Here is a 13,043-nt window from a genome sequence, read left to right as displayed (position 1 = left end):
GACTTCAAAACCCTGAATACCATGCCATTTATAAACTCTGAGGAGTCCGGTTTGTTTAACATAATTCTTGTTGTATATGTCTAAAAGAAGAAAGTCGTATGCACTTAGGTCATATATTTCATATTAGGTTATCTTGAGGTCACTGGGTTATTTAAATTTTGGAGTGAACTATTTCTATCCATTCCAGTGCATTACAACTTCATTTTGGGGCCTGAAAACACGCTTTCGAAAACACGTGAAAGTTTGTTGAAAACAATACGTTATTTTCTCTGTATGAACTACAGAACTAATCACAGAATTTATATTATTTCTTTAGTCTGTAGGCCTAAGGTCTGTTTTTTGTATCTCAATTAAATAATCTAAGATGATTTTACAGATTTTTTAATCTTGATAACTGATCTCTTGCTAATTTGGCTCTTTAAACAAGTTCGCGACTCAGATCACTGCGTGTGAGGAGAAGGACAGATCTATTGATCCTCAATCATGATCAGCAATGCAGCGATTAGTCGATGGCACAGCAGCCTAATAACATCACCTGATTAATATTTAATCTATGTGAGAAAATTATTGCTTTGTAGTTAATTGTTTGTTAAATATGATACACAATAACACTCCAGGATTTACACTTTAATGTGTCAAGATTATTTAGCAATTTATTTAGTTTTACTTTTAGAGTGGATTGTCTTTATTATTGTAGCCTAGGTCTAATCAAGTTTCTTAATCCCGTGGCGTTAGGCATAACTGCCTATTTAATTTTGCATCAACAAAGCATTTTGATATTGTTAAAGGTGTCTAGAAGGTTTGCGAAGCAAAAAAAGAATATTGGCCATGTCCATTATCATACAAAAATTTTAATAAAATGGGTCAGTATGTTAAAATAGTTTGTGTTTGTATTTAAAAAGTTAATATCAATAAATGTTAGGTGCCATTACACTTTTTGTCCTTTTATTTCGAAGTGTAGATAATTTTTTGTATAACCTAGATTACTATACTGTAAAAAAATATCAGCATTCGGTACATACTAAAGGTGATACATTTAGTATCACCTTTGCTTGAGATAACCCGATCTAATCCTCTTTATAGGTAGAAAGCCTGTTCCTGTGCAGGTTTGAGCTACCTGATCTGTTGCTATGACCACAACTCTTTGATAAGTTTCGAAGAATAAAACCTAGATTTAACCTAGATTGTCAAATCATCAGTAACCAATTCCAGCAAATTGAGTAATCTATGTACAAAGAACGGACCCCAGATGAGTACTTAAAGGGCTTATGAACCAAGAAACCAAAATCCCCTAGTCTTTTAATAAATGTGAGCTCATACCACTGTAGAAAACATCATGTTAGTCTAAATGCTCTTACCTCAGCTTATGTTGAAGACAACCTGACAAAACTAAACATTATAATGTTCTACTCTGTACCAGACTTATTCTCATAAGGAGGTCATAAGCAATACAAAAATTACTCAATTACTTCTTAATTCAGATGTTTTGTTTTTAAAGAATTTTTTTTAAAAGTGGAGCTCAGAAGACAGTACAAAATAAAAAACTGGACTAATTCATGACACGTTTCACAACAATGCTGAACTACTTGACTGATTGTGTGCAGATGCATAGTTTTTTTTTTAAGCAACATCGCTTACTACTGGCCTGGCATGGATAATTCTAGTTATTTTCATGGATCCATGTGAACTGGATCATAATGAGAATATTGTTTGTACCCTAAACGTGTTCAAAAAAGCTTAAGGCAAAAATTAAGGGCTTTAAGGCCAAAAAAAGGCATTGAAGCAAAAGCAAAAAACATTTAGTGCATTATTATGTAAATACAGGAGGAATTAGAGGACAGTAGAAAACATTACCTTGAAAAGTGTATTAAAAAGTATGAATGCTTCTAATAAAGCTGACCTGTGTATAAAAGCTGAATTTTTTTTAACTGCAACTTGCTGCATTTATACTGCATCTTTTTTTTAAATGGTAAAATTCGAGACTCAACAAAAGATAATCAATCCTATACTGTAGTGAATATTTACACAGAAAAGCAATCTTAAAATTAAGAGTTTAACTTGAAATTATGATTTTAAAATGCTGTGGTAAGTGAGCTCTGATGTTAAAAAAAAAACATTGCTAAAAGAAAAGTAAAAAATGAGTCAATAATAAGCAAAAATAATCTGACAATAGGGAAGCAAAAAACACTTGTTTTTACTTTGAAATAAGGTTGTTTTGCTTACCCTGTTGGTAGATTAGTTAGCTTGTTTTAAGAAAAAACTCACTTAATTCTGGCATACTAATATTTTTTTGCTTGTTTAAGTAACAGCATAACAGCCCCAAAAAAATCTGGCTTACTTGCTCGGAAAAAACGATTAAATAGCATCACGAGAAATGCGTATTTGAACTGGCCTTAACTCCAGTAGGTCTGTGCCCTTTATCGCCCATAGCTAATGTGTATTCCCGCTCAGGCCTGATTTCCCCTCTCTAATGGCCTGTTTTGAGAGTGGAGAGTGAGCTGTGGACGGATGCAATCACAGCCTCCTGCTTGAAGACAGAGCTGCTCCTCGTAAATCTTGTGCGGCGCGTTCCCGCTTCAGCTCAATCAGCATCACTGTTCCAGACGCCGCCTTTGTTTATTATGCCGAGGCTGAGTCAAAGGCACAGAGAGCTGCAGGAGCTGACAGGTGCTTCTGACCACAGGCTCTCGCTGTTTATGTTTGAAGGAAGCTCTGCTGCACCGCCTCATTGTGAAAAAACCAACAGCAATTAGCCAAAGTTAATGAGAGCGTGCAATGGATTACAAGTAAAGATCTACTTTTTTCGTGTTCTTTAGGCTACTTTCTCCATTTGCTTTTCCTTATTTTTTCTTATCGTTGTTCAGTAGGAAATGAGGGATGAAATGAAATTAGTTTTTGTCTCATCAATGTGTTGTTGTAGTTTTGTGCTTATGTTTCCCAACAATTTTAATAATGTGATGCATGTTCAACAAAATAAGATGATTGTAAGATGTTTTCCTGAAATAAAGGGAGTTAAATGGGTGATTATAAAAAAGTGATTTTGGGGTCTGCAGGAAATTAAACTTATCAGATATATGGATACACTTTAATAAAATGGGAATGGTTGGTGATATTAGCGTCCTGTTTGTGGCACATTAGCCCTTTCAGACCTGAATTATGTTCCAAATTTCAGAAAAATGCGATGTCATGTGATTTCTATTGTAATGGGCGCAGGGTCTGAAGGGGTTAATATATGTGAGGGGGCAAACTTTTCAAGATGGGTGGTGACCATGGTGGCATTTTTGAAGTCGGCCATCTTGGATCCATCTTTTGTTTTTTCAATAGGAAGAGGGTCATTTGACACATCAAACTTATTGGGAATTTCACATGAAAAATAATGATGTGCTTGGTTTTAACGTAACTTTATTCTTTCATGAGTTATTTATAAGTTTTTGACCACTTATAAAATGTGTTCAATGTACTGCCCATTGTGTTGGATTGTCAATGCAACCCTCTTCTTCCACTCTTCACACACTGATAGCAACACCGCAGGAGAAATGCCAGCACAGGCTTCTAGTATCCGTAGTTCCAGGTGCTGCAAATCTTGTATCATCACACCATAGATACAAAGATAGTGGGACCATTCATCATCAATGGAAACTTCAAGGCCAGTGGATATTTGAAATTGCTACATGATGATGTGTTTCCCTCTTTATGCACTGAAGTTAGCATGTTCCCTGAGTTTTTCGAGGCTAGATTGTGCACCACCATATTATGGGTGCAAAATTCAAGCATTCCTAGATGAACAGTTACCTGTAAAGTGGATTGGTTGTCGTGGGCTAGTTGAATGGCCCCCCAAGGTCTCCCGATCTGACCCCCGTAAACTTTTAACTTTGGGGTCATCTGAAGGCAATTATCTATGGTGTGAAGATACAAGATGTGGAGAAAAGTTTGCTCCCTCACATATACTAATGTGTCACAAACAGGACGTTAATATTATCAACCATTCCCATTTTATTAAGGTGTATCCATATAAATGGCCCACCCTGTATATTTAATGCAAGCAGAGTACTGTGACTTTGTCATCACTCCGTGAATCAGATGTGTTTATGTAAACAAGAAACAACACTAATTCTGACCTTATTCTTAAATATTACTGTTTTTAAATGTTTTAATCTGTTAAATCACAACCAGTTGACTGTACTCTTGTTTTTATTGTCATCAAATTTGCCTTGGTCCATGCCCAATGTTTTTTTGTACATACTATAAACTGTCACTGCATTGCTTTTTTTTGTGCAGAAAAATAATGCAAGGGAAAAATAAAAAAGCAAAAGTAAAGTTGTATGTATTACACGCTACTTTTGTTTTGTTTGTATGTGTGAAATTTAAAATGCATTATATAACACTGATATTCTGTTAAAAAGACACTGCACTGCAGAGCAGACACACAATGTCATAAGAAATTACTATTAGATTAGATTTAGGTTGCCAGCGTCTAAAGACAATGTTATTTTGATGTCCACTAACGATGTTAAATGACGTTGAAATATTGTTAATGCATCACGGTGGGCAGTGGGTAGCACAATCACCTTACAGCAAGAAGATCGCTGGTTCAAGCCTTGGCTGGGTCAGTTGGCGTTTCTGTGTGGAGTTTACATGCTCTTCCCATGATTGCATAGGTTTCCTCCATGTGCTTCGATTTCCCCCACAGTCCAAAGACATTCCCTATAGGTAACATGGGTAAGCTAAACTGTACGTAGTGTATGTGTGTGAATGAGTGTTTATGGATGTTTCCCAGTGATGGGTTTCAGCTGGAAGTGCATCCGCTGCATAAAACTTATGCTGGATAAGTCAGCGGTTCATTCTGCTGTGGCAACCCTAGGGTAATTAAGGGACCAAGCTGAAAAGAAAATGAATGAATATTGTTGATTTTCGGTTGTGTTGGAAAGAGACCAAAATCCAACGGCGAGCCAACATCTTAAACTAACATTATATTGATGTCAAATACTGACATTTATTCCTCAGGGATAGCAACCAAAATCCAACATCTGACAGACGTCATATTGGTAATGTCCACAAAACGTCAAGCTGTACCACATTACACATTGGTGTTTTGTTGTTTTTAGTTTACGTTGGAAAATAACTAAAATGCAATGTCTGTCCAATCTTCGACATTGGCGTCAGCCTGACGTTGAGTTCTGAGCTGACGGCAACCCGATTTTCATTTCCAAACAAAAATGTCCCATGATGTTGGGGTACAACATCAATCAGGCATCATGTTAAAGCCCTGTGCCTGCTGGGTGTATACTGAAGGAAAAATCTAATTATTAAATAATATGAAAATAATTTACTTGGTGTAAAGTTCAAAAGTTCAAAATCAACATGGTTGTAAAAAAAATTAAATAAATTAATTATAATATTTAAAAAATCTAAAATTTGCTAATGTAATATTTAAGAAATAAATTGTTAAAAATGCAATATTAAAGAAGAAATATTGTAAAAATATTATAATTAGCAGAATGAACCACCAACTATTCCAACATATGTTTTACATAGAGGATGCCCTTCCAGCCACAACCCAGTATTAGGAAATCACCCATTCACACATACACTATGGCCAATTTAGTTTACCCAAGTCACCTATAGTGCATGTCTTTGGACTGAAAGTGAAACCGGAGCACCTGGAGGAAACCCACATCAACACATGCAACATGCAAACATGCAAACTCCACACACAAATGCCGACTGATCCAGTGGGGACTCAAACCAGTGACCTTCTTGCTGTGAGTTGACTGTGCTAACCACTGAGCCACAGTACCCCCTTAAAACATCTATTTAAAAAAAAAATAATTTACAAATGTAATATTTAAGAAGAAATATTCTTAAAATGTATTTTTTCAACTTTTAAATGTAATGTTAAATATAAGTTTGTCTTTCTTTCTCAGATTGTCTGCAGACTTCCATCCCCTTTGGGTCCTCAGCATGAGAGTCCCTGGACTCCACATTGAAAACTCCTGTGCTGGATTTCAATGGCATCATCTTGAATCTATTTCCAATTTATCACTGAATGATTGCAGACACGAGAGTGAGAGGTAGCAAAGCCCTAACGATGGAGAGGGTCTGTTTTTTATTGCCTGCGCAGGGTCTCAGTGTTACTGTACCTCTTTGGGCTCCCCTCTTTAGTCTGCTGGATTTCCAAGAAGTGGCTGAGCCAGACTGAATGTCACACGGTAAGATCGACGACACTGATTTGCACCCATTTATTCCATCAAGGATGAAAGACTGGGCTTTTGCAAATACATGTTGAATAAAAGCATGTCTGGGCTGTAGGTATAAATCAAAATGTTGACACACACACACACACTGTTAAGTGAGCATTTGAATTTCTTTTCTGCTTCTGTTCATCATCGCTATGGCTTTAAATGACCAGTGCAAAAAAAGAGAAAGGAAAAAGAACAGACATACTTCCATTTTTATGATTGAAAGACTTGCAGTATACAACTGGCTGCTTATTTTGTTATTACACACACAAAGAAAGTATACCATAACTGTTCTGTAATTATATTAGTCCTGTTTGTCAATTTTGTTTGCAGATGGCCATGGTCAGACAGAATCTGCTTATATATCTGCACATTTCTGTGGAATGATTTTAAGAATAGGAACTACAGCAGGTCTCGCATACTGTATATCACATCCACTAAAAGACTGAGAAGAGAGAATATTACTTTGCAAATAGTAATATACACCAATTATCCAAACAGTTACACATTTTTCAATAACTGACATAAATACAAATAAATAATTTACATAAATAAATACAGATTTTTCTGATGTCGATGAGTGTAAATCTCAGGCTTAGCAATTTGCAGAAATACGTTGCAGAAGTTTTCTGGGCTTGCTGATGACATGTGTAAGATCTAAAATTTCTATATGTCACGTAATGTGTATTTATATAGTCATTTTATGTGGCCATACACCCAAAGCGCTTCATAATCATGAGGGGGTTCTCATAACACCAAAACCAGTGTGCAGCACCCACTTGGATAATGCAATGGCAGCCACAGAACAACGTGTAACAGACAGTTACATTTTAGAGTTGAATTCTGTTCTATGCACTCATAGTTCTGTAATATGTCCTGCCACGTCTTCTGATTGCAGTTGAAATTACATCTAAACATTGAAAAATGATGTTTCAAAGCACTTGATGGAACCATTGAGTAGGCCTATACTTAGGCCTTTACTACTGCGCGTTTCTTTAGTTGTTTGTGTTGTGACCAATTTGCAACGTGTGCTGTCAAATTGATGAAGATTATTTCTTTATTTGCTGGTGTTTTTTTGTAATTGCATGTGCTTTCTTAAATTGCAGTGCGTTAAGCTCTCTCGGCCACCGTACTTTACTCAATATTAAGCTTAAATATTGCATTAACTTCAACAAAAAGTTGTATGTGAAATTAGGAAGTGAATGATTTAGTAACATAAAATTCCTTCAAAGGATCAGAGATCAAGGGTGAAGCAGTGGCGCAGTAGGTAGTGCTGTCGCATCACAGCAAGAAGGTCAATGGTTCGAGCCTCGGCTCAGTTGGCATTTCTGTGTGGAGTTTACATGTTCTCCCTGCATTTGCGTGGGTTTCCTCCGGGTGCTCCGGTTTCCCCCACAGTCCAAAGACATGCGGTACAGGTGAATTGGGTAGGCTAAATTGTCCGTAGTGTATGAGTGTAAGTGTGAATGCTTCCCATAGATGGGTTGCGGCTGGAAGAGCATCTGCTGCGTAAAAACTTGCTGGATAAGTTGGTGGTTCATTCCGCTGTGGCGACCCTGGATTAATAAAGGGACTAAGCCAACAAGAAAATGAATGAATGAATGATCAGATATCAAACAAGTACAATAAATAAATGAAATATAGCTCATTTCATAAAAATAAAAGTGTTATGCAATTATGACCTCCGTTCATTTTTGTCTGCAAAAACAATGCAAGCGTGACTCATAAAGATACAAAAAACAGAAGTTAAAATGTGCGACGTCTCATGGAAATGCTTGTAAATTTTCATGTAATATTAAATTCCTGTGGGGAAATTCTCAGTAATAATTTCTTGATCTGCAGCAAGAAGTAAAATCATTATTTGAATAAAAGAAAAATCTAAAGTGCACTATTTAAGTCAAAAAGCACGGAAATTTCTGTAATGTTAATCTCCAGGTCATCGGTGTGGTTTGGCAGAGAGGCTGATACACCTGGCCCCAGGCCTTCCATCTGCACAATCTAAAAAGATGGAGCTCCTGTTCGCTTTTGGTTCGTCTGAAAGTTTATGAGTGAGCCCTATCAGAGTTAAAGCCCATGTGAGTAACGCTGTGCTGAATTCACTCATTCTGAAAGGCTGTACGGGCAGGATCAATTGGGGAAATGAAGTCTTTTCTGTGGCCCAAATAACTGTGTAATTTGCTGCCAAACCATACAGCACAGCACGGAAGTTTATAAAGAGCCTCTCAAAAGTGTGGTTCTGCGGGCATGCAAACCCAGAAAGAAAACAAACAGCTGATATAATGTAAAAGACTGTAATTCCATTAGGTGGCTTCATTTTGGACCTCTCTTTTGTTTGCATAGCAAAAATATCTTAACCTTCGGATTGGATTCTGATCTGGTTTGACTCCAAGGAGATGATTTTATTTAAACAAAATTTAAGCAAAGAATTTAGCAAGGGAATACAATTTTGCAACTATTTATTTATTTATTTATTTATTCATTTATTCATTTATTTATTTATTTATTTATTTATTTAAACTAACTAACAAACAAACAAACAAAAACAAACAAACGAACGAATGAATGAATAAATAAATAAATAAAATGGTGAGGATTTTTAAAGCCAACTGTGCATGTGCCAAAAATTTTTTTGATTAATTTGTTGTCAGGAAACAAATGTGATGGAATTTGATGAAATTTTATTTCAATGGGTTTAATATAGCAATTGCCAGATGATATTGTTCTTATCAATTTCAATCAGTAATGTTCAAATAATATTACTTATCTGTCGTTCAATGTGTAGAGTGGGGACTGTTACAACATGGGGCAGTTGCAACAAGACTTATATATCTATTTAGGAATGAGCTAGAATGATGATCTTTATATACTAAATATTCTCAGTTAGATCCTTCTTTAATTTAAAAGAAATCAGCCAAATGTCACCATTCCTTCAGTATAAAACTCAAATTTTACTTTATTTTTGTAGTCGTTTTTAATGTTCAGAAAATTTCTCAGACGGTCTAATCTGTTTTTGTGAAACATTATTCGTTTGTACAATTTAAATCACTGTTTTCTCAGCTTTAAATAGCTATATCTATCAAACGTTAAAGCCAGTGCATCTACCTAGCATAGACAATAGTTTAATCATGGTTGACAGAGCTGGGACAGACAAAATTCATTTTAAAGCTTGCCAAATTAACAACGGAATTTTAATGAGTTTTAATGTAATTTAATTTAAAATAATTATTCGTTGATTAATTAATTAATTTCAAAGTTGAAAGAAGTAATTTAGTAAAGCTTCAGTCTAGATTTTCTGTTAAAATATATAGGCTGTTTTTATTACAAATTTAACACATTTAACAAATTAACAATTAGTCTGTTTACCAAAACAAACAAACAAACAAACAAACAAACAAACAAACAAACAAACAAACAAACAAACAAACAAACAAACAAACAAACAAACAAACAAACAAACAAACACATACATAGGCCTACATACATATACATACATGCATACATACTGTACATACATACATACATACATACATACATACATACATACATACATGCATACATACATACATGCATGCATACATACACACACACACACACATACACACAAAAATAAATAAAATCCAACCTAATGTTTTAGAATTTTTTATTACATTATCCCATGCCATATATATCTTTTGTACACATAAGCAAGCAATGTGGGTGGGTGTATTATATTAAAAGTTTGGATTTCCACACACACACACAAAAAAAAAAAAAAGGTCTCTGAAAGTGAAAGGTGTTGCAACTGTCCCCATTCTCCCCTACAATTTTGAAACTGATGGAAAAATGGTATATGCAAGAACAGTTTCAAAACGGTAAAAACAACAATTTTTGCTTCAATATGGTCGTAGTATATAAATGTTATTATAGTGTTATAAAACGTGTTCAAACACTCGCGTATTTCTAACATAATATAGTTTTATACATTCTAAAGGCGTTATTAGGTTTAATGTAAATACCCTAGGTAAATACTAATCATTCGTATGCACCCAAACGCTTTTCCTGGAGTAACATGTTTGACCCTTTCCCCTCCCCGTTGTTTTACTGTATCTTAGCAACCTGAGACAGCTCAGTTTATTCCTAGAGTTAGTAACTGACTACAACGCCGATTTACAACAGAGTTAGCAAGATATTTAACCAATTTTTCGAGGAGAACAGTTATATTAGTTGGAGTAGACTTTAGTCACGTTTGGTGGTGAGTAACAAACGTTCATACAAATCGAAATTCTTTCAAGAAAGTGACTTGTTTTGCGTATTTAATGAGATATTTATAGTTACCACCAGATATTCACGCTCCAGTTTAGGAATTTAACGTTAAATTGCCATACTCGTGGTGGTCTATAACGTTGTTTTTAACCTATGTTACATAATCTTACTGTAGTAATAAAATAATACACAAATATGGTTGCATAATTATAAATACACCAAAGGAAAATAAGGTTTTTATATTATAAGTAACGTTATTGTAGCCATGCTTTTGTTTATCAATTGTTAAACCACAATTTTACAACAAATGGTATTACAAAACAGTGAATAATTTTGTAGTTACCAAGGTAAAAAAAAAAAATGTTGGTTTGTTTTCTCCACAAGGCCTAATGTAAATCCACTACTTAATTAAAATTACTTAACGTTAGTATGTTAACTAAATGTATACTTTATTGTTAACTACTTTACTTAAATGTCTAACAAGAGATAAGTAAATACTGAGTTGTAAAAAAAAAAAAAAAGTAAAATCATAAAAATTCATTATTCATAAAAATTCATCATTAAAAATCATTTGTATTTCTACTGTACTTGCATGTTAGGTTAGACTCATCTGCTGTCCATCATGGGGGTGACGCTCTCCAGGGCAATTCAGTGGAGCTCTGATGGGAATAAACTAGAGAACAGCCTCCTGAATAATGACATCTTGACTGAAATTATGCTCTTCACTGAGTACTTCAGTGAGAGCCACCCGGAGGAAGCAAGACTTACATTCAGTGAGCCGCTACAATGGAAAACATCTCTAGAAGTGTCTGATTTCACATCAGAGATATACGACGTCAGGTAATTCCAACAACAGGAGATGGTGTGAGTTATGCAATTGAAAGAATCCAAATTCACTTAAGAGGAATTAGAAAGATCATATAAAATATAATTAGCTTATATTATAAATATATGGTCACACTTTACAATAAGGTTTATTAGTTAATGTTAATTAATGCATTTACTAACATGAACAAACAACAAACAATACATTTACTACAGTATTTATTATGCTAGTAAACGTTAGTTAATGAAAATACTGTTGTTCATTGTTAGTTCATCTTAACTCACGGTGCACTAACTTATGTTAACAAGCACGGACTTGGATGTAAAAAATGCATTAGTAAATGTTCAATTATGATTAATAAATACTGTACAAGTGTTGTTCATGATTAGTTCATGTTAGTAAATGAATTAACTAATAAACCCTATTGTAAAGTGTTACCATATATATATATATATATATATATATATATATATATATATATATATATATATATATATATATATATATATATATATTTTTTTTTTTTAAACTATACTTGTTTCATTTTGTAGGTTTTATTGATAAAATCCAGATACTTTCCTGTTAGCTTAAAGTCAAATACTTTTCAATCTCAAAGAACTGATTTTTGCTAATCTTGTTGTTTTTTCACTCAACCTTTTTCTCTGTTTTTTTTTTTTTTTTCAGAGAAGGGTCAGTTATGTCTCAGGAACATGATGATAACGGACGCCCACTTCTCCTTCTGAATCCACCTGACATCACAGTGCACTCATTCTACCACCTCTCTAACATTCTGCAACTAAATAAAAATAAAAATAGAAAGGAGGTTCAAGCCTGTTTAGAGGGTAAGATGCAGACAGAAAATACTGTATTGCATTTTAGCAGAACATTGGGAAACACTCAATAATTAATCATTTTATATAAGAATAATGTGTTGTTCACCTCACTTGTCAAGCATGCATCAAACATTGTATGACACTGTATGAAATCACACAAAATAAACACTAAGTAAAATCTGTTTACTTCAGAAAAATCAAAGAGCTTAGAATGACCAAGAGGCGACACTCATTAGAACTTCCATTGCAACAGCAGCGCCCATCAACAGCCCCTGATTCCGCCATTTTGGAGTGAAGGCAGTCAGCTGTCCATTGGATCTTATTACTGTCGCCATGGCAAGCAGCTGCTTTGTTTTTTTATTTATTTAAAAAGCGCATTAAAGCTGAGATACAAGCTTAAAGACGACAATTCAACACGTACTATAGCAATCACCAGCACTTTTAATAGTTTATTTTACAGACTTATTATATGCTGTTGTTCTATTGGAGTTTTCATTCCAAAATTCCCGCCGCCCCATCCAATGGCTGTTTCACAAATTGCACTAGTGTCGCCTCTTGGTGAATCCATGCTCTTTGGAAAAATCGCACAACCTATAAAGCAAAATTTCACACTCTTTCAGTGAATAAGAAATTTAACTTCTTGAAATAATTGTAACATCACAGATCATGCACGTTTACACAGTTGTTCCTGCAAATTTTTGTTTTAAATTTTAAATAAAGTTTAGTATTAAAGTGTGTCAAAATGTGTTAGTGAAAACGTTCATGCTCAGATTTCACTTACATGTTTCAGACATTAGACAAATTGTCGTGTACAAAAAAAATAAAAATAATGACAGATTTGCAGTTCTCATTTCTTCAGTTTCTAATGCAATATGTGTGATCCCTGTGATCGTTCTGAAAAGA

The 13,043-nt window shown here is 34.5% G+C and overlaps 1 protein-coding gene across 14 annotated transcripts in view; it reads left to right on the top strand.

Moving 5' to 3' along the window:
- Positions 1–13,043, top strand: part of odad2 (outer dynein arm docking complex subunit 2) — a 126,549-nt gene that overhangs the window by 13,403 nt on the left and 100,103 nt on the right. For 11 of the 14 annotated variants that reach the window (XM_073918459.1, XM_073918463.1, XM_073918468.1 and 8 more), the window contains 3 exons: positions 5,925–6,209; positions 11,081–11,321; positions 11,992–12,149. In XM_073918459.1, coding sequence (XP_073774560.1) covers positions 11,104–11,321; positions 11,992–12,149 — 376 coding nt within the window. In that variant the 5' untranslated portion in view covers positions 5,925–6,209; positions 11,081–11,103. Of the gene's footprint in view, positions 1–5,924; positions 6,210–10,351; positions 10,471–11,080; positions 11,322–11,991; positions 12,150–13,043 lie in introns of those variants that run through there. The other 3 variants (XM_021480320.3, XM_005156229.6, XM_073918464.1) reach the window with 2 other exon arrangements.

The sequence above is a fragment of the Danio rerio genome, chromosome 12, assembly GCF_049306965.1.
Source record: "Danio rerio strain Tuebingen ecotype United States chromosome 12, GRCz12tu, whole genome shotgun sequence".
NCBI lineage: Eukaryota > Metazoa > Chordata > Actinopteri > Cypriniformes > Danionidae > Danio > Danio rerio.
This window is presented reverse-complemented; position numbering and strand designations above follow the sequence as displayed.